General features: G+C 43.8%; 1 protein-coding gene across 4 annotated transcripts in view; it reads right to left on the minus strand.

Annotated features, from left to right (window-relative positions):
• The window catches only part of LOC113426042 (protein KHNYN), a 37,403-nt gene extending 13,475 nt beyond the window's left edge, over positions 1-23,928 (minus strand). Inside the window, exons 1-5 of one of the 4 annotated variants that reach the window (XM_087948400.1) lie at positions 23,538-23,928; positions 20,320-20,574; positions 15,735-17,563; positions 15,076-15,206; positions 13,914-14,010 (exon numbers count right to left, since the gene is read on the minus strand). In XM_087948400.1, the coding sequence (XP_087804526.1) occupies positions 13,914-14,010; positions 15,076-15,206; positions 15,735-17,563; positions 20,320-20,574; positions 23,538-23,588 (2,363 nt within the window). In that variant the 5' untranslated portion in view covers positions 23,589-23,928. The other 3 variants (XM_026688359.2, XM_087948399.1, XM_087948401.1) reach the window with 3 other exon arrangements.
• Between the last annotated feature and the right edge of the window lie 561 nt (positions 23,929-24,489).

The following is a 24,489-nucleotide window of genomic DNA, read 5'->3' on the forward strand; positions in this document are numbered from 1 at the left end:
TTTCCCTGCACATACGTGCCAATCGTTTCTGGCTCTAGGAGTGGTGCTCATCTCCATTACAAAGCCAAAGAGCCAGTGCTGTCCAAAGATATCACCATGGGCATGTGTCCAGCATGACTAAATGCCAAAGGAACATGGAGCGCTATCAGTTTCCCACCAAAGGGATCCCTATTTTTCTACTTGCATTTTTTACATGCTTTTGAACTGCTTGGTTGGCAGAAGTTGGAACAAGTAACGGAAGTTCACTCCATTACATGGCACTAGGGATTTGAACTGCTGAACTGCCAACCTTCTGATCAACAAGCTCAGCATCTTAGCCACTGAGCCACCACATCCCTATAAGATAGATACAATTATCATAATTCATAAGATGCAAACAACAAGTGATAAAATCGTAAGATACCCCCAGGAGAAGGTAGTAGGAAAGATAAGATGAAAAAGATGAAAAAGATAATAGCAATACCGCCCTACTAAATGGATAAATATCTTTAAGCATAAGACAGTGTTGTGGAAGTTAGGTACTTAGCAGAGTGATGGCTATCTAGAGTTTGGGAGGAGTGACTAAGGATCAAATCCTCACTTAAACATAATCAACTGTTAAATGTACACCTCACATTCAGCTGGGAATAGTTCTCCAAATATTGTTATTTCCTGTATCCAACAAGATAAGCATCTGCTGGAATATCCAAGATGGCTCACACTTACACTAAGCTATAGTTCTTTGAACTAGTTCAACTGAAAAGTGAGTACATGCAAAAATAAACCACAATGGAGCTTAGCAAGTTAGGGGCTCCAACCACAGGCACATACAAGTTATCTCCCTACTTCTTTTCAAAGATCTTTAGAATTAGAATGGGCCATCAAAGTGAATAAATTCAAACTCTGCGCAAGAGCCCAAATTTCTATTTCTAGGATTATTTGTGAGGCAAGAGAGCTATTAAATCATTGTAAATACAATGGTGCCTTGGTACTCATTGTTAATTGGTTCTGGGTGGTGAGATGAGTACCAAAAACGATGAGTACTAAACAATTTTTTTCCCATAAGGAATAATCTAGTAAGCCACAAGGCAGCCGACACCGACATATTCTACTTTGTGCATTGAGTACCAAACAAACGAGTGCCGGGACAAACTTTTTTGTGTCAAAATGTGTTGAGTACCAAACTGGGTGAATTTCAAAGCAGTTGAGTAGCAAAATACTGCTTAGTAAACTTAATACTTAGTTGCAATAAATCCTGTTGTCTGTTTTAATGGCCGCAACAGGTTTTTGTTCCTTAGTACGACAGGGAATTTGACTCCAAAATTAAATTTTCACTGTGTGTCTAATCGGTTGGTAGAATCATTTCCTGCTTCCATTTGGTGTCTAAGGACTCATGTGACCTACACACACACACACACACACACACACACACACACACACACACACAAAATGAAGCCGTTCATTTGCCTTGAAACCGAGAAAGCCCTGGGGAAAATCCCATTACCAGTCCCTGTAAAAGAATGACTTCATTATCATCCACCAGTTCCGCTCAGCAAATGTTGAAATAACTGGGTGGATAATTCTCAAAAAAGAAAAAAGGAAAAAAAAGCTCTCTCTGCATGTTCATCTCAATTTCCCCAAATTGGGCCACAAGCAATATTTCCTGCCCAAAGAAGTAATTTGAAATATTTTAAAGGTGGAACAGCAACTTTCGGTCGCTGGTGCTCTCTGAGCTTGTTCTCTTGCAGACGTTTCATTACCCAAACTAGATGACATCATCAGTGCTATTGATCCATTCCTTACGAGCATTGATGATATTACCTAGTTTGGGTAAGAAAATGTATGCAGGAAAACAACCAAGCTCGGAGAGCACCAAAGACCCTTCATTTCAACCCTGCTACAGATAAAATAGTCCCTTTTTACGACCCTGTAAGCCCTTAATTTGGGGGTAGAGCCAGAGTGACTGGATGAAGCTGAGCATTTACTGGCCAGATGCCCTTCCTCATGCCACACAGCAGAGTTCACAGCAGATGGTTTTTCTTTGCACCCTAGGAAAAAAAACATTTGCTGCTACCTGGGATTGAACTTTCAACCTATTATGGTCAGTCAGCAGCCTGAGGAGATGGCAGCAGAGTTGGACAGTGGGGAGGAATATATGCCAGTCTGGGAGTCTGGGGAGGACTTGGACGAGGGTCCTGCGTCTGATACAGAGATGGGGCCAGGGCCATCTGGGAGTTATGTGCTGACTCCGGAGCCCCCAGAATCTGACAGCAGCGAGGCAGAGGAACAAGGGGAGCCTGTTCCCAGTGTGCATTTGTGCAGAGCTGCCAGAAGGCAAGAACAGTTAAGACAAAAGGGGTGACTCAGGAGTAAGGCTTGGAGGTGATTGGCCCTCCCATAAGACATAAAGGAGGAGCAAAAGGACAGGAATCTTTGCAGGAAGCAACTTTGATCATACTGGTTGGTTTGAAACCTGAAAATCTGTGTTGAATTTGTGTTCTCTTTTGACCACGTATAACTAACTGGATATTTAGTCATTGGCAGCATTTCAAGGAAGATAAAGATGTGTGCTTATCAGACTTATCCTGAAGAACTTTGGCAAACTTCCATGGAACTATTTACGAACTGTTTCAAGTTGATTACAGGCTGTGAGTGACTAAAATTCACAGCTGTTGAAATAAAGAAAAAAGGGTTTTGGGACTAACGTGTGTTTGTTAGTGTCTCCATAAGCCTTGGTCAGAACACAGTCTTCTTGAGAGGTGGTTGTCTTTACCAATCGGCCAGCACACACTCATCCCAGAGCTACAAATAGTCTCCTTTATCATAAAAGCTTGCTCCTTGGCAGGAGTTTTCTTGTTTTTGTCCTAAGGGCATAAGCACAAATGAAGCAACCAATTCTGATCCTTGCTATTAATCAAATAACACATTTCAAAGTTCCCGCAGCAAACAGCAAGCTGGCTGCAAATGCTTCCCCAGTATGCAACACAAATATAGGTGCTTGCACACAAATACACAAACTGTTATCCTATCTACTTTTCTGATCAAAAGACAGAAGAATGGTCTGTTTCAAATTCTGTCCTTTTCTTTAATGAAGAAGGAATTAATAATGCTGAAACAGGAATGTCTGTTTTGTGTAAGGCCCTGTGTTAGAATTTCTCATCTGTACTAATTCAAGTGTTGATCTCAATGGATAAATTTGGATGACAGGCAGGAGATCAGTAGCTTTATCCTACCCTAACCCAACTTTCTGAATTTGCCCCATCCTTAACTAAACAACTAACTCCCACAAACAACTAATTAAGCTAAACAACTAACTCCCACAACACTGTCAAATTGCTTAGTAAGACTGTATTACTATTCTTCTTCTCATCCTTCCTATTACCTATCTCTTCCCACTTATCACTATAACCGTGTTGCTTGTATCTCTACAATTTATATTGTTTTGTTTTCTTAGTATGTTTTGATTGCATATTAGTAACCTATGTATGATTTGATTGCTTATTAGTAACCTATGACTATCACTAAGTGTTGTATCTTATGATTCTTGGTGAGTGTATTTTATTTTTTCTTTATGTACACTGGGAGCATATGCACCAAAGACAAATTCCTTGTGTGTCCAATCACACTTGGCCAATAAAGAATTCTGTTCTGTTCTGTTCTGTTCTATTCTTCTCAACTTCCCTTCCAAGATGTCTTGGTATACAAAAAACCCAATGGCTCCCTAGGACACACCATCTACCAAAAGAAAACACATACAAACCGCTATCTACACGCACTCTCACACCACCACCCAGCACAGATCAATTCCGTAGCTGAGACACTCATCTCCAGAACAAAATGCTTAGCTGATGAACAACACCTAAAAACCGAACTAAACACTCTCACCAACGTACTAACAGCCAATGGATTTCAAAGAAAGAAGATCACCCACCTAATCCAAAAAAGAAACCAACCAAAATCCAAGACAGAGAACAAGAGGCAGGCAAAGCCCTCCTCCCATATATAAAAGGCACTACAGACAAAATCAGCAAGATCCTCCAAAACACAACATTAAAACAGCATTCTGCACAAACAGAAAAATATCCACCATCCTAAGAAACCCTAAAGACAAAATCGAGTTAGAAAACCAAGGAGTATATGAAATCCCTTGCACTGCCTGCCTCACCACATACATTGGACAAACTAACAGAAGAATAAGTGCACGCGTTGAAGAACATAAGAACTCAATCAAAAAGAAGAACCAACCTCTTCCCTGGTCCAACACCTCAAAGCCACAGGACATGAGATTGACTTTAAAAATACCAGAACTATCGCCAAAACTGAACACTTCAGCAGCAGAATAATCAGAGAAGCCATAGAGATAGAAAACGCCCACACAGCATGAATAAAAGAGATGACACCTCCCGCTTACCAGCCATTTGGAAACCCGCCCTCATGAACAGACGAGTACCCAACATGATGAATGACACCAGACCCACACCCACGAGGGCCACACAAGATGCCACCACCACACTTCCACGTAAAAATCAGACTCACACCCACACAGAAGATGAGACACGACCACAGACCAGAAGCCGCACTGCAGCTGCATCACTACCCACTTCAAACCCATCTGAGCCATACATGAAGCGAACTGACCCCCACCATGAAGATGTGGCACGACCACGAACTCAAAGCCAAACAGCAAGATCCCAGCTCACCAGCTCAAACCCCCAGCAGCTGGGACTAGCCTGAGCACGGCCAAGCCCCCACCTGAACAGAGCACGCCTCCAGCCAATCAGAACACGGCCAGCCCCCCAACCAATCAGAACACAGCCAAGCCTCCAACCAATGAGAACACACCCCCACCCAATCGGAACGCAGCCAAACCCCCACCCAGTCAAGTCACACCCCCACTGGCAGTTAGAAGGAAGAAGCAGCTGAAAGCTCACATCACTCTGAGAAGCACAGAGCCGAAGAAGCAAGCCTGAAGATGATGAATGAGACTTCATCGAAACGTTGCCTAGATACTTTGAATCTTACGCGGGAGAAAACCCGAATAACCAAAGATCCATATACACACACACACACACACACACACACACACACACACACATATACATACATACATACATATATATATGTTATGTCTCACCTATATTCTCAAGTGAGTATACAGAGTTCCAGAGTTCAAAATATTCAAACAAGAACTAAAAAGGGTTAACAATACTGTTTTCCAGTCCTTGGCAGACTTCCCGGAATCTGTCTGGTAATTCAGAATTGTCCATCAATCACAGAGGCCGCTCCACACGTATCCTTTGGACTCATCAAACACTTTGCTTCCAAGAAAAGTTTGAGAGTAAGCACGCCTCCTTAAATCACCTGGATGGGCGTGTCAGTCTCTCTAATCAATATCTGGCTTGACGCCTCCCTTCAGATTGACGTTTCAATCGTCTCCTAATTCCAAGATCTGTCAGTTTCCCACTAGAAGCTTCTGTCTCATTTTGTGGATCATTTGCTGGCATGAGCGAAGTCAAAGGTTCTGGGGAGGATTGTCTCTGCGACAATCTCTCATCCTCCTGGCTCACATCTGTGTCCTCTGATAATTCAGCTAATTCAGACTCCACATTCACAGCAGGTTCCAACCTTCCATCTTCAGAGTCATCAGAGTCAAAACTCCCAGCAGGATCGATCCTTCCAGTCACAACACTATCCCTCACCGCAGGGCCCTTCCCCCGAGTCTGACGATCAGGATGTGGTTTTGAAAGGAATTGTGCATGATATATTCGAATAAGGTCTGGGGCATGCACCTTGGACACATCCTGCCAAGAGCGAATCTCCGCTTTCATTTTCCAGTCTCCCCACGAAGTACTGGAATCGTCCCTTCAGCCATCGTGAATCATAAATTCGACTACTGTAGTATCCGTAACAGGTTCAGTGCTGGGCCTAGATGGAGAACCTGTATCTTCTGGAGAACGGAGAGTACACGATTGAGTGTCAGGTACTAACAGGGAGCGGTGAAAAACAGGGTGAATGCGCATGGAGTGCGGTAGAGTGAGTCGATAAACCACAGGATTAATAACCGCCTCGATAGGGAAGGGACCAATAAAGCGATGATCCAACTTCCTAATCGGACAATAGACCCGAAGATGTTTCGTTGACAACCACACCTTGTCACCCACAGCCAACGGAGGCGTCGCTTGACGCGAATGATCTGCGAAACGCTTATAATCTGCTTTCGCTTGTTCCAATTGTCTGGAAATTAATTGATGCACGGCATATAACTCCGACAAAAAATCTCGTGCCTCTGGAACTGGAGAATCTGCGATCGACAGGGGGAAAAACCTCGGATGGTAACCCACATTTGCGTAGAAAGGTGTCATGTGGGTGGAGGTGTGCCGAGAACTCTGCCAATGGAAGATAGGTCACCCAGTCGTTTTGTCGTTGATTTACAAAACATCTGAGGTATTGGGCGAGGATGCCAATTACTTTCTCAGTCCCACCATCGGTTTCCGGATGGTGCGCCGACACTAAACATACTTGTACTCGTAGTGCGTTCATTAGACTTTTCCAGAATTGAGCGGTGAACTGAACACCGCGATCTGAAACAACTCTGTCCGGTAAGCCATGTAAACGGAACACGTGTTGTGTGAAAAGCCAGGCAGTAACACGAGCCGACGGTAATCTCCTACACGGGATGAAATGGGCCATCTTAGTGAGCATGTCAACCACCACAAGCACCGTTGTATAACCCGACGAGGGGGGCAAGTGCGTTAGAAAGTCCATGGAGATTGCTCCCCATGGTCTGCTCAGAGTCAGCAGTGGTTGAAGAAGTCCAGGAGGCGCACCTGATGCTGGTTTCGCCTGTCGACATTGTACGCAAGAAGCGATGTAGGAAAACACATCATGTCAAACTCGAGGCCACCAAAAAGTCCGGGTGACCAAGTGCAGAATTTTGTCAAGACCAAAATGACCAGCAGCGGGATTGTCATGACATGCGTCATGATGAGAGCTCTAAGCGTCCTGGTGGGTACATACAATAAACCCCGATGTCTTAACAAGTCCTCCTCCAAAGTCCATGGGGAATCAGGTCCAACTTCACCCCTTCTTTGTTGTGACCAGGCGTCCAATCGCTGCGCTTCCCGTATTCGAGCCCTCAAATCCACCGGATCCTGAATCACTGCCAAAGATTCTGGTGGCAACACCGTTCGTGGAGGAAGAGGATCCTCGGGACCAGTATATTCGGGTTTTCTAGACAACGCGTCTGCTCTCCGATTCTGTCCACTTGGAACAATAAGTGACGGAAAAATTGAACCTTGCGAAAAACAACGACCACCGGATCTGGCGTTGGTTCAACTTCTTGGTGGTAGACAAATGTTCCAAGTTTGGTGATCCGTCCGAACCTCCACCTTGTGCCGAGCCCCCTCTAGTTGATGTCGCCATGTCTCAAATGCAGCCTTGATAGCCAACAACTCCTTTTCCCAGATAGTATAATTGTGCTCAGAAGCTGTGAGCTTCCTAGAATAATATGCGCAGGGGAAAAGAGGTACTCCATCCTTCGAAGCTTGCAACAATACCGCCCCGATAGCGACATTAGAGGCATCTGTCTCGACCACAAATGGACGATTCGGATCAGGATGCCTCAATATCGGCTCGGCCACAAAAGCTTTATTTAGAGTTTCAAAAGCCTGTTGTTGTGGAGGACCCCCACCGAACGAGACCTTCTTATGAAGGAGCTGAGTGATGGGATCCATTAGCTTAGCAAAATCCGGAATGAAGGTCCTATAGTAATTGGCGAACCCCAGGAGACGTTGCACGTCCTTTACTTGACGAGGGGCTTCCCAACTACACAAGGCCTCGACTTTTTTAGGATCCATAGAAATGCCCTCGGGAGAGATGATATGCCCTAAAAACTCTACTGAAGACTGAAAAAAGAAACACTTCTCCAGTTTCGCATAGAGTTTATGCTCCCGAAGACGCTGAAGCACTTGACGGACATGATGAAGGTGGTGATACCTGGACCGAGAGTAGATCAAAATGTCGCCCAGATACACCACCACAAACCTATCCAGCATGTCCCGAAAAATGTCGTTCATCAAATGCTGGAATACCGCGGGAGCGTTGGTCAGACCAAATGGCATGACGGTGTACTCGAAATGGCCGTAACGAGTGCCAAACGCCATCTTCCACTCGTCCCCCTTGCGCATCCGAACCAGGTTGTAGGCCCCACGCAGATCGAGTTTAGTGAAGATAGTAGCCTCCTGCAACTGCTCCATCAATTCCGGAATGAGCGGCAAAGGATAACTATTCCTCACTGTGATGGTGTCAACCAGCGGTAATCACAGCATAAACGGAGCTCTCCCGACTTCTTTTTAACAAAAAGAACGGGAGCCGAAAGAGGGGACAACGATGGTCGAATAAATCCCCGAGCCAAGTTTTTATCTAAAAACTCTCGAAGCGCAACCAACTCGGGCTCCGACATGGAGTATAACTGACCCTTGGGCAGTGGAGCATCCGGTATCAGGTCCACGGAACAATCATAAGCACAATGCGGTGGTAATCGATCCGCCTCCTTCTCGCTGAAAACGTCGGAGAAGTCCGATAGCTCCGAAGGTATGGGAACAGCAGGAGCGGCGATATCCTGGCCAGCGCAGACATGTCTCAGATGATCCACACATTGGAGACTTGTAAAGGAAATGGCGTTCTGCACCCAAGCCACCAACGGATCATGCAAACGCAGCCAGGACATGCCGAGAACCAAAGGGAGATGAAGGTTCGAGGTGATATAGAAACTTATCGCCTCCTCGTGATCCCCAATAATCATACGCACTGGCTGGGTGGCGAAACGAATGGGCCCAGACCTGAGCTCATGCCCATCCACTGTTTCCACCTTAATGGGTGGATCCACAGCAACCAATGGGATCTCAAAATGCGTAGCAAAAGCCCGGTCCATAAAACTGGTTGTAGCCCCTGAGTCCACCAATGCCACTGCAGGGATTCCCTCCTTCTGGGACTGTAAAAAGATTTGAGTGTCCAAAAGTAAATGCCGAGGAGGGCCAGGATTCACTTCAGCAATTTGGGGTGGGGGTGTAGAATGTGCCCGACTTAGGGTTTCCCCGAGGTCGGGCCTACCCCATTTCCCGACGGGTCAGGAGTGGTTTCAGGCACGGGTCTGCAAGTCCCTCTCCGTTGGCAGGAATTAGCAAAATGTCCCGGACCCCCGCAATAAAGGCACAAGCCTTCCTGAAACCTTCTCGAACGTTCTCGCGCCGTTAAGCAAGGGCGGAGTGCTCCCAACTCCATCGGCTCCTCTGTCTTAACCATGGTTTGAAAAACTTTCGGTGGCGTGGTTTGTGAACGAGAAGGAGAATGTGGTTCCACAACGGGCCGTCTGCTTCCGCACTGTTGTAAACGGGCTTCAATACGTAAGCACTGTATCACTAGTGCATCCAGGGTTGAAGCCCGCTCTGCATGTACTAACTCATCCTTGATGGTATCAGCCAAGCCCTCCTGAAACGCATCCATGTGGGCCGGTTCATTCCAGTTAGAGTCCATATAAACGAAATTCTGCAATGTATTCCTGCAGGGGACGTTTCCCCTGATAAATGTCCCATAACCATCTAGCCACAGTTTGAGTTTTAATTGGGTTTTCAAACATAACCCTCATTTGCTGCAGAAAACCCTGAAAATTATCCAACAAAGGACTATCTTGAATTAACAAGGGAGTAGCCCATTTGGCAGCCTGCCCAGATAAAAGGCTAATAATAAATCCTACCTTAGCCCAGTCATTTGGAAAGTCTTCAGGCCTCAAGGTTATAAATAATTGACACTGCCCCATAAATGCCGGGAACATGTCCGTTTGCCCTGAAAATTTCTCCGGCATGGATACCGGGCTTTTCCTCAAGGGAGGGGCTGAAGGAGCAGCAGGACTTTGCAAATTTGAAACATGATTCACCAACATTGTTACCTGGTTTTGAAGGACCTGGTTACTTTGTATCAGTTGGTCTATCTGTTGCTGTTGCTGCTCCACCAAACGCTGTAATTGTGTTTGGTCCATCTTGATATGAAGATGGTTTGTTAGGCTTGGAAGCAAAACTGTTATGTCTCACCTATATTCTCAAGTGAGTATACAGAGTTCCAGAGTTCAAAATATTCAAACAAGAACAAAACCAGACTAAAAAGGGTTAACAATACTGTTTTCCAGTCCTTGGCAGACTTCCCGGAATCTGTCTGGTAATTCAGAATTGTCCATCAATCACAGAGGCCGCTCCACACGTATCCTTTCGACTCATCAAACACTTTGCTTCCAAGCAAAGTTTGAGAGTAAGCACGCCTCCTTAAATCACCTGGATGGGCGTGTCAGTCTCTCTAATCAATGTCTGGCTTGACGCCTCCCTTCAGATTGACGTTTCAATCACCTCCTAGTTCTAGCGTCAAGCCAAGATATGTCAGTTTCCCCATTAGAAGCCTCTGACTCATTTTGTGGATCAGTTGCTGGCATGAGCGAAGTCGAAGGTTCTGGGGAGGATTGTCTCTCTGACAATCTCTCATCCTCCTGGCTCACATCTGTGTCCTCTGGTAATTCAGACTCCACATTTACAGCAGGCTCCAACCTTCCATCTTCAGAGTCATCAGAGTCAAAACTCTAGTGATGCTTTTAAAGTTGTAGCAACGTTTCAGCAGAATCTCATCTGCCATCATCAGGCTTTTTTATAGTGTTCGCCTGTGAGTTAGACTTTTACAGTGGTTTCAGATTTAAATTTGGGGCAGCCTATTGCTGTGCCAGAATGGTTTTTTCTTCATCCTGATTGGTTGAGAGTCTTGGTCTGTGTTTATTGGTCTTGGAGTTTGCTGTGTTCTGCTTCTAATATCTTCTGTCTGTTTTTTTTGGCTCTTTTTGTATCTTGATTGGCCCAGGTCCTGGGCACAAACAGATCCCCCCTGATACCTCCAGCTCAAACACACCCCAACCAGGCACCCAGATGAAACCCAGCTTCCTAACTAATGATAGCCGTCCATTTACCCGAAGCCAAGCTGCACTAAAGGCCTCCAATAAAGTAACACAATGTTGCCAGCCAATCAAGATACAAAAAGAGCCAAAAAAACAGACAGAAGATATTAGAAGCAGAACACAGCAAACTCCAAGACCAATAAACACAGACCAAGACTCTCAACCAATCAGGATGAAGAAAAAACCATTCTGGCACAGCAATAGGCTGCCCCAAATTTAAATCTGAAACCACCGTAAAAGTCTAACTCACAGGCGAACACTATACAAAAGCCTGATGATAGCAGATGAGATTCTGCTGAAATGTTGCTACAACTTTAAAAGCACCACTACTATGACGTGGGAAAATACCCGAACAAAACTGAATGCCATACATATATATATATATATATATATATATACATGTACACATATACGCATACGTATACGTATACGTATACGTATACGTATACATATACACATACACATACACACACACACACACACACACACACACACACACACACAATATATATATATATATATATATATATATATATATATATATATATATAAATTATTTGGAAGCCTGCACTCACAAACAAAAAAATCTCCACACCACTAGCCAGGCAAACACCTGGGCACAAACAGATCCCCCTGATACCTTCAGCTCAAACACACCCCAACCAGGCACCCAGATGAAACCTAGCTTCCTAACTAATGATAGCCGTCCATTTACTCTGAGCCAAGCTGCACTAAAAGCCTCCAATACAGGAACACAATGTTGCCAGCCAATCAAGACACAAAAAGAGCCACAAAACAGACAGAAAATATTAGAAACACCAATCAAGCAGAACACAGCAAACTCCAAGACCAATAAACATAGACCAAGACTCCCAACCAATCAGGATGAAGAAACCATTCTGGCACAGCAGTAGGCTAGCCCCAAATTTAAAACTGAAACAACTGTAAAAGTCTGACTCACAGACGAACACAATACAGACGCCTGATGATGGCAGATAAGATTCTGCCGAAACGTTGCTACAACTTTAAAAGCACAACGTGGGAAAATACCCGATGACACTGAACTTCGCAGCCTTCCACATCTTTAACGTCAATCCTCTGCATTTTGTACAGAAACAAAAATCCATACAACTTGATGCATTTGAGACCACGAGTAAGGTTACATTATTAGAAGACTGAAGACTGAGCTGTTTTGAGTACGTAAAAGCAATTGAAGAATATCCCTAGCTAATGTTGGTCAAGCTCAAATACAAGTGGGAAGCGAGGACTCATTGGGAAAGACCCTGATGTTGGGAAAGGTTGAAGGCAAAAGGAAAAGGGGACGATAGAGGACGAGATGGTTAGATGGTGTCATCAATGGAAATAGACATGAATTTGGGTAAATACTGTCCAGGAGACAGTGGAGGACAGGGTGGGGGGCTGGTATGCTATGATCTATGGGGTCACGAACAGTCAGGCATGACTTAGCAACTGAACAACAACATTAGTCTAGGGCAGGGATGGCTAACTTTTTTGTCATCGCGTGCCAAAAGTGCACATGCATGCATTCCTGCATGCATAATGCAATGCGCGTGCGACCCCACCTGTGCCCACCACCACCTGTGCATGCACGGCAGATACCCGACAATCAGCTGGCTGGTGGAGGGGCGCGCGTGCGTGCACAGTGAATCAGTTCCGGCCGACAGCTCACGTGCCGGCAGAAATGGTTCTGCGTGCCACTTCCAGCACACATGCCATAGGTTCGCCATCATGGGTCTAGTGTGTGTTCTGGCCTCTTGAGTCTTTTAAAAAAAACAAGGGTCTTATATTGTAATATTGTCATTTCTACCACAAGGTCAGTAATGGTCCCAAGAGGGATTCTCAAGTTAGCTTAAACCAGGTGTCGGCACCCCATGGCTCTGGAGCTGCATGTGGCTCTTTCATCCCTCTGCTGCAGCTCCCTGTTGCTGGTCAGCTCCACAACTGATAGGGCTTCCAGTCAGGAGAGGTAGAGGAAAAAGGACACTGTGCTAAGAGGAGAGTCTATGGTGGGGAGAACCGGACTTCGGTTAGCAGAGAAAAAAGGACGCTGCGCTAGGAGAAGACTCTATGGTGGGCGAATCAGACTTCCGGTCAACTCCAGAATTGAACAGGGGGCTTCCGGTTAGGACCTTTGTGGCTTTTTGAGTGTTTAAGGTTGTCGACCCCTGGTCTAACCTATCTTGGGCACCTCCTGTAGAAGAACAAGAAGAAGCAGATTTTGAAAGTTATCTAATAATAAAAGAATAAACTATGTAGATGATTTTGAACAGGGGCATGGAGTGGTGGGACAACAGTTTGAAGGTGTTGTTTCCACTCCAAACAGAATTGCCCCGTATCCACTCTGAGGTGCATTGATTTCCATGTTCCTTTGGTGGCTCTACCCCCTGAATTAAACAAGCAGCAACCACTTCTGCAGGCACAAAAACATTTGTTCCAATAGAAGAGAATCTTACAACGGGGCAAACTCAAACCTAGTTTCAACTGGGAATCTGAACATCCCAAACCACATTAAATCCAAAAATGCAAGGGAATTCCTGGAAGCTTGGCTTTCAGACAAATCAGCTACCAATAAACACATGGTGATAAGCCATATTTACACACCATTAAAAAGAGACAATAAAAAGCTAAGAAGGGAATAAACGAACCAGTACACATCCTTTCCAGCAACCAAAACCAGGGATTAATACAAGACAAACAAGCAGAAAGCAACACCCCAATCATGAAACTACCAAGGAGGAAAGCACACTCTCACCAACACTGGCAGGATAAACTGATGGATGGAAACAGGGAACTATCCCCACACTTACCAGCACCAATGACATTACCTAGTTGGGTAATGAAACATCTGCAAGCAAACAACCAAGGTTAGAAACTCCAGGAAACACTGACTGCTTTTAGTAACTAATCCAACAATGGAGCTCACCTGTCATCATATGGGACAATGCCTCTCCCGTCGATTTTCCGTGATGGTGTAAGGGACAGGATTCTTAGATTGTGCAGCTCAGTCAAAAAATGCCTCTCTGGGATTGGGGAAGGGGTAGGGAAGCAGGGAAAAAGAAAAAAAGAATACAGTGGTCAAAATACACCAGTAGATTTGCTTATTGGTTGCAGCTCAACGCAAATGAAGTTCCACTAGATATCAACAAGATGTCTTCCTTAAATTAATCCATGAAGGATTGCTGCAGTAGCCACCAGTATGGTTGAAGAATTAGGGAGGCTCACACTGAAATCTTTAGCTACCCTCAATTTGTGAATCTGATTGGCTGGTGAGTTCTACTCTCAATCTATGCATTTGATTGGCTCATGAGCTCCAATCTATGCATCTGATTGGCTCCTCAATCTCACAAGAGAATTGAAAGGGACATGGGGAGAGCAGGCCATTCAAGGTATAAATATGCTTGAAATAAATAAACGGGAAGAAACATTCCACATTGCAACAAATCGGCGAGTAACTATTTTTAATATTAGTATTTACTAGAAAAGCCAGGTTAGGAGTATCTGGCTTCCCTTTCCCTGGATTATTAAAGGTAAAGGTTCCTCTCGTGAATATGGGGGATATGTGCTAGTCGTTTTTGGCTCTAGGGAGCGATGCTCATCTCTGTTACAAAGCCAAAGAGTCAACGCTGTCCAAAGACGTCTCTGTGGTCATGTGGTCGGCATGATTAAACAGCGAAGGCGCACGGAACACTTATCTTCCCACCAAAAGGTCCCTATTTTTCTACTTGCATTTTTTTACATGCTTTTGAACTGCTAGGTTGGCAGAACCTGGGACAAGTAATGGGAGCTCACTCCATTACGCAGCACTAGGGATTTGAACTGCCAAACTGCTGACCTTTCTGATCAATAGCCACTGAGCCATTAGACTGCTACAAATGCCTCTGTTTAGATAATGCTGGTGGAAGTCCTCCATATGATGTTTAAAAACCAGCATCCCCATTTCATTCATTTGCAAATACGTACCGTAGATTCAATACATTTTTCAGCCATCCATGATTTGAATAAAATTCCTGCAGGGAATCAGCCAAAAGGTGTTTCAGGTATCTGCTTTTGAAAAACAAAAAAACAAAAAAGCAAAAACTTCCCACCTCTCACATTGGAATCTTCTTCCATTCGATAAGCGGGCACTAAAACATTCACTTCGCGGTGGCCTCGGTCCCAGAAATATTGCACGGCTAGGGCGATTCCTCGGCATGAAAAGAATTGGTTCAGACCATGCCTGAGAAAAGAAAACAGGCAGAGATTTAGATCTATGAAAGTCTAAGGTCAGGAACGTGGGAAAGTCAATTGAGTCACTTGTGGGATGCCCTCCAAATGACGGCATGTAGGAGGAAACAGGAAGGACTCCGTGAAAAAAGTGGAGGCAATTAGCACAAACCTGTATATTAGGTAAAAGAATGGCCCACAAAGTTGGAACAAGTCTATGACTCTTATCCTTAGGAGAGGTGGGGAGGGGACAGATGGGAGGGAAGGTGAGAAGAGAGGAGCAGTGGGAAGAGGAGAAGAAGGGAGAGGAGAGGAGAGGAAGGGAGGAGGAGAAGAGGGGAGAGGAGAGGTGGAGGGGATGGGGAGGAGAAGAGAAGAGGGGAGGAGAGAGGAGAGGAGGAGGAGAAGAGAGGAGGGGAAAGGAGAGGAGGGGAGGGGAGAGAAGAAAGAGGAGGGGAGGGAGGGGAAAGGAGAGGGGAAGGGAGGCTGTAGTGATAAGAATTGGATTTTTATCAGATTTTCTTCCCCAACCCCAACTCACATCATGGCCACGTTGCTACCATCAATAATGACCATCCGCAAATTCTTCTTCCCTGGTGTGTTGGCCAACTTGAGCTTGAATTCAGTCTGGAGAGCCTCCTCAAAGCGCTGAGCTCCAGTTACCGTAGAAACGGAAGCCTGGTGAAGAGCTTCCATGCTGGTGCTTTTGGTTAACTGGGTCACCTCAGAATCCAATAGAGAGGACAAAAAATTAGCAGTGGGAGAAACTCCAGGATTACTTGCTGGGACATAGACATCCTTGTGATTCGAAAGGACACCATTCCACCTTTCTTCCGGATGAGCCTTCTGCTGAAAAGATTCCCCGTGATTCAAAATGGTTGCCCTCTGGGCACCAAACTGGCCTCCATGTTCTGGCTTCGTTGATGATCCCTCTGTCGCACTCTCATCTTCATCTTGGTGTTCCCCTTTCTCGTTGAGCTGCCTCAGGAGACTTGCCAATGGGGCTCCTGTTTGTATTTCTGTGGGGATCTTGCTGGGACAATGGCCACAGTTGACCACTGCCGTTTTGATCAGTTCCTTGACATAACTGTTTTCATCGTATGGGTCCTCCAGAGACAAAGCGTCGAGACCTTGTCGTTCAGGCTCTTCCTGAGGTGGGGAGGTATCTTCGTTTTGAGGCAAGCCTGCTGCCATCATCTGGACTCTATCCAAGATAGTTGAAGGGGCTTCCTGAACTCCACCCTCCAATAGTATCTTTTTGACCACGTGCTCTTCGTAGCCCATCGTTTTAAAGAAGTTTAGCCTCATTTTGAACTCTTTTTCAGTCCACGATGACAGCAAAATGTCAGATGTTGCCTCCTCCTCAGTGGTTTCCTCAGGCAAACTAACGAGACTCGATTCTGTTGCCCAAAGGGGATTCTTCTCTACCGTTTGATGATCCTCCAAGTTTTCTGTCAGGACTTTGTATCCAGATAGAATCTGAGAGGTAGCTGGAATTGGTTTAGAGGAACTCTTGGGAAGCCCAGAATTCTTAGTGGTCATGGCCTCAAGCCAATGCTGAGGACCATTCAAGCCAGGCAGATGTCCCTGTGGCTTAGTGTGCAATTGGGCTTCATCAGAACTTCTGGAAAAATCATCCCATGGGACATGAAGATGTTTTTGGTCTTGAGATTTTGCATCCACAGTAGGTGAGTTAGTCCTAACATCCCAAGGCCTAGCTGGGTATGGTAGTTGCATCGAATCTGCAGCTTTCTGAAGAGATTCTTGTGGCCTGGTAAATTCCACAGGCCAGTCAGGACCGGAATCTCTAGTTCTATTCTGTTCCTGGACTTGATGGAGCTTTTCAGGTATGCCGAAGACAGGTTGAGGCCTATCTTGCGACCCAGATCTACCACTATTCACAGCGTTGGCTTCCCACCCCAGTGAACAATCTCTCCCGAAACTAAACAGTGTCCTATAGCCATTCCTTTGTCCTTCCTTGTCTTCTTCCTGAATCTCCTTGACCAAACAAAGCAATTCCTCTTTGACCGAAGTGGGCAAGATCAAAAGATCCATGGCATGTTTGTCATCATAGTTCTCCACCAGTTCCCGGAAGGACCGTTTAACCTGAGCCTCCCGTTCTTCTGGTAGCTTAGGGTTCTTCTGGTGTTTCCCCACAAATTCTTGGATCCGGCTGTGAGCCATGACAAAAGCTTCTGCCAACCCTGAGATCAGCAGAGTGCCCGGGCGTAGAAAGGTGAGGCTCGCAGATGTCCCTCGAATGAGGCAGTCCAGAAATAACCCATGGGCACCTAAGAAGATGCACTGCATCTCTTTAGGATACTCTACTTCCACCTGAAGCTCTGGGGCGCAAAGACCTTTGATGTATTCCTGGAAAACACAAGAAGGTGCAATATGGTCATTCTATATGTGTCTGAAACAGAATATTTTTAGACAGAAAATTACATCTGAAGAGAACTTTTTCCAACACTACAAAAAAGAAAAAGAAAAATCCATTTCTGGAAAGAGCCAATTTATTCATAACCTGATATAATATGGATTACTGTGGGCCTACAATATGGATTACTGTGGGCCAGTTCTGTATTTTGAGTTCATAAGCACATGTATATACAATGTAATGTATTATTTCTTGGGTTTGCTAAAAAATGGCATAGTCATAGCTCACAGCACCACTATTTTTCTTCTGCTTTGAGTAATGCAGTTAAATAAATCATAGTTATGATATATGTGTGTGTATATTTATGTGTGTGTGTGTATATATATATACACAAACACACAAACACACACATATAGATTTAACATAACTCTGGAGGTGGCTGCTAGATTAATAACTCTAACCCTAATCCATTCTATGCTTCCACTCATTCATCTTTTTAAACAAATCATATTGATGTATTTTCTTTGTTTTCTTTAGTTGTTTTACTGTTCTATTTTACTTTTGCTTAATTTAAGCTTCCTTTTTATATCTTCCTTTTTTATGGGTCTGAGACAGAGTAAGATAACCAGCAAATAAAATGTAGTAGTAGTAACAACTACAACAGTTTCTGAGCCAAGCTTTGAATCTATTCATGTGTATTGTTTCAACTACTTCAAATAAGCAATATTCACTTAAAATATTTTTGGAAAACTAAGGAAAACATAAAACAACACTGAAACACTCCCTGTACTGTGCAAGTGATCCAAGGAATCCTTGCATAAGCCATTTTTTTGTCCACACTGGACTGCACAGAATTACAAAGTACAGTGTTATGTAAATAAGGAACTGCTTCTGTTTATACAGAAAAAATAAGCAAATGGTGTAATTAAGGAAATACAGTAAATCAAATTTAGTGCATTAGAAATTCTTCTATTTTTTTTCCAGAAAACTCACCCATTTTGTACCCATTTCCTGAAGTAAAAAAATAAAATGAAATTAAACTAAAATTGTTCAATCTGAAGACAGAAGCATTTGGTGAAGCAGATTAGAATCTATGCTAAATTTTGAGACAATTCTCGCCTGCTTGACCAAGGAGCAAATTTCTTGGAATTAAATTAGATTTATTTCTAAAAAGGCCAGTATAAGATGCCCTGTTAAGTTGGATAATTAATCCACCTTGGGCTTTCACATTAAACATTTTCTCCCCAAAGTTGGAGGAAAATACACCAATCAGTATTGTCCCAAAAGTTCTTTTCAAAAGGCAACTTTCTTCGGTTTGTTTGTTTTTCTATGAAAATGTTTCGCTTCTCATCTAAGAAGCTTCATCAGTTCTAACTGAATGGTGGGGAATGGAAGGATTTATATTCTTTGCAGTCACCTGATCATTAGCACTAACTCATGTTTACTGTTTAGCTCTGTTACAGAGCTAAACTTAAGTCAAATCTCCTCAAGTCAACCTTCCATTCATCATTGTGAGAAGCCACCCCCTGCTAGAAGAATGAAATATTTTGAGAAATATTTAAAAAAGCAAGATAAAATATTTCCCCTAAAAGAGAAATAAAAAATCTTAAGGGAACAGAAACTCAGAGCCCCAGCTCCCTGCCGGCAGCAGATACATTGTGCCCATTGAGAAGGACTGAGCCAGCCTATCTACAAAACAAAAGACCTTCAGCTCCAGGATGATGGGATTAAGACATGACCCGTTAGGGCATAAATAGTATTAACCCACTACCATCTAGCAGCAGAGCTCACTACATTGCACAATCTCCTAAGAACATTGCATCACCCTCAATTAAACATAGCTCTGACAACCTATAAAGTCAGCTATGACCTCCTACAACAGTAGGAGTTCAACAATACATGTTCTTGCACAGGAACAGGAAGCTCAAACACAGAGCCCAGAGAGGGTATAAAAGCCACCCACTCTCAATTCCATGTGGTCAGCTGCCCAAAATCACATGTGGTTCTGTTTCATTATTAAACCATCATTCCAATCAGCCTCCCAGTGTCTTTTTCCTGGCTTGGCATAGAACCAAATGGAAATTTCTTCTAATATAATGACTTCAAGGCTAAAATCACACCATTTTCTTGGTAAAGCAGCTTTTCCAACATCCCAACTTAGTTTACAGAGCCAGATTATCAACAATTACCCAAGTATTTCCAACTTCAGATTCAGATGACCACTGTTAGTTAGATGACAGAAGTTAGGAAACAAAACTGCCAAGCAAGGCCTTGAAAAATTGCTGTTAATCAGACTGAGTAATTTTCTTCTCATGAAATAACATTAGCCTGCATTTAGTGATGGTGGCCTGGAGACTTTGTTTCCCAATGGCAAACAAGAGAAAACTAGGATAAATTGTTTTATAGGAATTTGTAATCTCACGATCAGGGTTGTTTATTGCAACTTATTAATTGTGATTAATTTTGATTAATTTTACTAATTAATATGTATCAATGTTATGAGGGAAAAGCACTGTTGTCATGAAATTATCATTAGAGAAGATTATTACTATGATTATGACGAATATTACTCCAAACAATGCAACCAAGCAACTCACTGTATATATGGACTTTGAACACATTGCTTTCTTTTTATTTATATATTAAATAAATATTATATTTATTTATATATTTTATTTATATATTGATAAAAAATTATTTTTTTATAAAAAAGGAATTAAACTGGATCGAGGATCAGAGTTTGCCTGACCTTTGCCCTGTGAAGATTCTCTTGGCTTCCTTGCAACTGCAACCAGATCTTCCTTGCTCCTTTGGGGTCTGATCCCAGTACCCCCATGACATTCAGCTCCACCTGAAAGAGGTGCTCAATCTGAGGACGGTGCTGCATCAACATCTCCTGGGCCTCCTCGGCCACCGCAAATTCGTCCAGGATCCTGTTGTTCGGCATGACGGAAGCTTGTGTCTGCCAGATGTTGAGGGCCCAAGATGCTACGTAGCTAATAAGCTGCGAGGAAGAGAAAGCAAGTTGATTAAAAGGGACGTGGGTGAGAGATGAAAGTGAAGTGAGAACAAGGGAGCAAAAGGACACAGGATGAGGCTGCTAAAAGCTTTCCGTCTCCTTAGTATCCATGAAACATCAATCTGCCTATCTCGCAAACTTGGGAAGGACTCAGTAGGTTGATAAAAGTGCCACATCCAGTCCAAACATCCAGCTGAATGTGCAAAGCAGCCTGATAGTGTTTGATTCTCACCAGGTCAAAGTTGATTCAGCTTCCATCCTTCTGAAGTTGGTAAAATAAGGGCCCAGATTGTTGAAGGCAATATGCTGGCTCTGTAAACCGCTTAGAGGGGGCTGTAAAGCACTATATAAATCTGAGTGGTATTGTTATTCAAGGTCACATGACTTAAAAAAGAAAAGAGGAGGGCTTAAGAGTGGAGGAAGTGGCAATATTCAGAACAGCAGACCAGCTGCCCCCCTCCCTTAAGGATGCATTCAGTTCTTATTCTCTCTATTTCCAACTGGATTGGGAAAACTCCAGCTTCTGCATTGATAAGGGGCTCATGCAACATAAAGCTGCACTTATCATCAAAATCAGCCCTGGGGAGTTAAAAAAAATCTGCCAATAGTACTGACTTGCAACTCTTATCTGTATACAATAGCAAAGGACATGCAAATGAGAAAAGAAAATTAGGGATCTTTCCCACATGCATAGTTTAAATGCTTAATTTCACCCAAATTAGGTGTGTCCAATCTATGGCCTGTGGGTCACATGTGACCCTGGACAGCTAGCAAATACAGCCCCACAATAATTTTAAAATTATGTTATTTGTATACATTAATTATTTTAGATATTTTACATGCAGCCTAAGACAAGCAAAGAAGTTGGGCACCCATGTTCTAAATGTTTAGCTTAAAGAAATAAGTTTCGATTACCGAAGCCTATATAATGCTGACCTCATCCTCCAGGAAGAGGGAGGGAAAAAGAAAAGCTTGACTTCAAAGACAAATACAATAATTATATTATGCAGGTAGTAATCAACTTACAACCATTCATTTAGTGACCATTCAAAATTACAATGGAACTGAAAAAAAGTGACTTATGACCATTTTTCACCTTTACGACCACTGTAGCATCCCCATGATCCTGTGATCAAAATTCAAGTGCTTGGCAGCTGGTCGGAACAGAAAATAATGATTTGTAGAATTGAAATTGGATGGTATTTATGAAAATACAATGGAGTTTTGTGGAAAATTGGTTGTATAAAAATAGCAAAACATGAGGTTTTATGTTGTAAATATAAATGAATATACTGGATATGTTAATAGTACAAATTTAGCAATGTATGATAAATAGAAGGTTATTTGTTTTAAGTTATAGTATGTATGGCAAAGAAAATGCCAGAAAGGTCACACTCTGTCCAATATTTTAATATGTATTCAACAAAATGTATTTTTTTAAAAATTCAGATGCTTAGCAGCTGGTTCATATTTATGACCGTCGCTGTGTCCCAAGGTCCTGTGATCACCTTTTGAGACCTTCTGACAAGCAAAGTCAATGGGGAAACCAGACTGACATCACAATCAGGTTACTAATTGATCAACTGCGGTGAATCACTTAACAACTATGGCAAGAAAGGTGGTAAAATGGAGCAAATGTCTCACCTAACAAATGTCCCACTTAGCAACAGAAATTTTAGGATCCACCATGTTCATACATCGAGGACTATCTTTATAATATAGCGATGGCAAAGCAAGGAAAAGATTATGGTCATAAAAGCGTTGACAGGGTCACTGTGAAATAATCCTTAAAGCATAGAATCAGATTGAATGGCCCCGCCGGGAGAGTTTGGGCCAATCGTTTCCACTCGTGTCAACCTCTCTCACGGGCTTCTTTTGTAAGGTTTACATTTCGGTATATTTGTCAGATTTATAATCCTGCCTTCCCTCAGGGAGATCAAAAGGGAAGGCAGACTCCACGCCACAGTGCTGCGAGTGTCAAAGTTTAAACGATCAAACGATCAGTGGATTATAAAAGGAAAGCAAACGTAAACACCAAAGGCCAACTTCGATTCATATAATAACGTAGTATAACAAGAGTCGGAAGGGACCTTGGAGGTCTGCTAGTCCAATTCGTGGCGGCAGAAGGATCCACCCAGGAGAGTTTCCTTTCGTACACTGGATTGGGGATCCACCCAGAAGTTGGGGTGGATGGAATCCCGATCAACTGGAACCTTAAAAGGCCAGGAAATGCAAAAACACGCCACTTTCATGCCAGGGGATTTCTCACTATTTTCATACTGCTTCTCCAAGCGAAAGGAGAAACAAAACAAAACAAAAGTTGACTGGGTGTTACGGAAAGTTTAGAACATAAATCTCCTTAGAACAAAAAGCCGCCAGCCCGAAAACAGGGATCTCTCATCCGAGACGGGACCAGAGTCATAAAAGCAAAAGATTCAGAAAAGAAACGAAGGGAGGGGACGGGGAACGACAACCAGAGGGATCCTTCACAGTCACGATCTCTTCTTGGGCAAACTAGCCTCGGCTAACGATTTATTTATTTATTTATTTATTTGATTTGCCAATTGTTTACAAGATAATAAGTAACGATGTGGCACCCACACACTTTGCGCTGAAGGAGGCAGAGGGAGCATTTGCCTCTCTGTCCCGACGATCTGGCCGAAGAGTCAGCCGCCCCCAAAACTTACCCCCATCCAGTTCTCCTTTCCTCCTCGAGATCCCAACCCTGCGCCTTCCCCGAGTTCCACCACGAGCCCAGTGGGCAATTGGAGATCCTGCCCCTGTCGCCGCCCCGATGAACTGGTGGGCGAGGGGACAGGGACTGTCCAAACCCCCCTCCCCTGCCTCCAGCCCAGTACGACCCTCCCCTTTCCCCCGAAAGGAGGGAGGAAGTGAAGCCCCGAAAGAAAACGTGCTTCCCGATCTGTGCGTTCCGCCGTGCGCCTTACCTGCTGGAGTCTCCCAGGGAACCCCCACACCGCCGAGAACCACCACTCCATCCGTTCCCATCGCTGAGTCTTCTTCCGGGCTGGGCTTTCGGGGGTGTGTGTGGGGAGAGGAGGACGAGGGAGTGCTCTTTCCTCTGCCCTGATCCCTCCCGCGAGAGACCACCATTCCCCCTCCCCCCAAAAAACTCAGCAAACTTGGCGCTCAAGTGTCAGCTTCCATCTTAGTGCCAAGCGGAAGCGCCCGACTGCTTGTGCAGAGCTGGAGTTTCCCAACTGGGCGGCGCGTCTCAAGGGGAAAAGGAGGTGGGGGTTCCTGTGCCGCGGTAACTTCCTGCCCTGGCGAAGAACAAGAGGTTTCTGAGCATAGGCAGAGTGACGCTTCTTTCTCTCCCTTCGTTCCCGCCCCTTCCCCCTCCCCTTACCCTCCCTTTTGCAAAGGTGCCTGGGTTTCTCTGAGCCCAATGCATAGGGCAAAACGTTATTATAACTCATTAAATAAATTATTTGATCGCCCAAATTATCTGTCTGTCTGTGTCTGTCTGTCTTTCTATCTAATCGATCTACCTATCCATCCATCATTTGTTTATCTATCATCTATCTTTCTATCTATCTAATCTACCTACCTATCAGTCATCTATCTACCCTATTTATTATCTTACATCATCTATTATCTATCTACCCACCCACCCATCCACCTAATCGAATCGAATCTACCTACCCATCATCTATTATTTATATTCTTTCTTTCTTTCTTTCTTTCTTTCTATCATCTATCTATCTATCTATCTATCTATCTATCTATCTATCTATCTATCTATCTATCTATCTATCTATCTATCTAATCTACCTACCCATCATCTATTATCTATATCCCATCCATCCTATCATCTATCTATCTATCTATCTATCTATCTATCTATCTATCTATCTATCTATCTATCTATCTATCTAT

This window comes from Notechis scutatus, chromosome Z (assembly GCF_049901735.1).
Source record: "Notechis scutatus isolate UNSWTSFEM ecotype Mainland chromosome Z, rNotScu1.2, whole genome shotgun sequence".
In the NCBI taxonomy this organism is placed as follows: Eukaryota; Metazoa; Chordata; class Lepidosauria; order Squamata; family Elapidae; genus Notechis; species Notechis scutatus.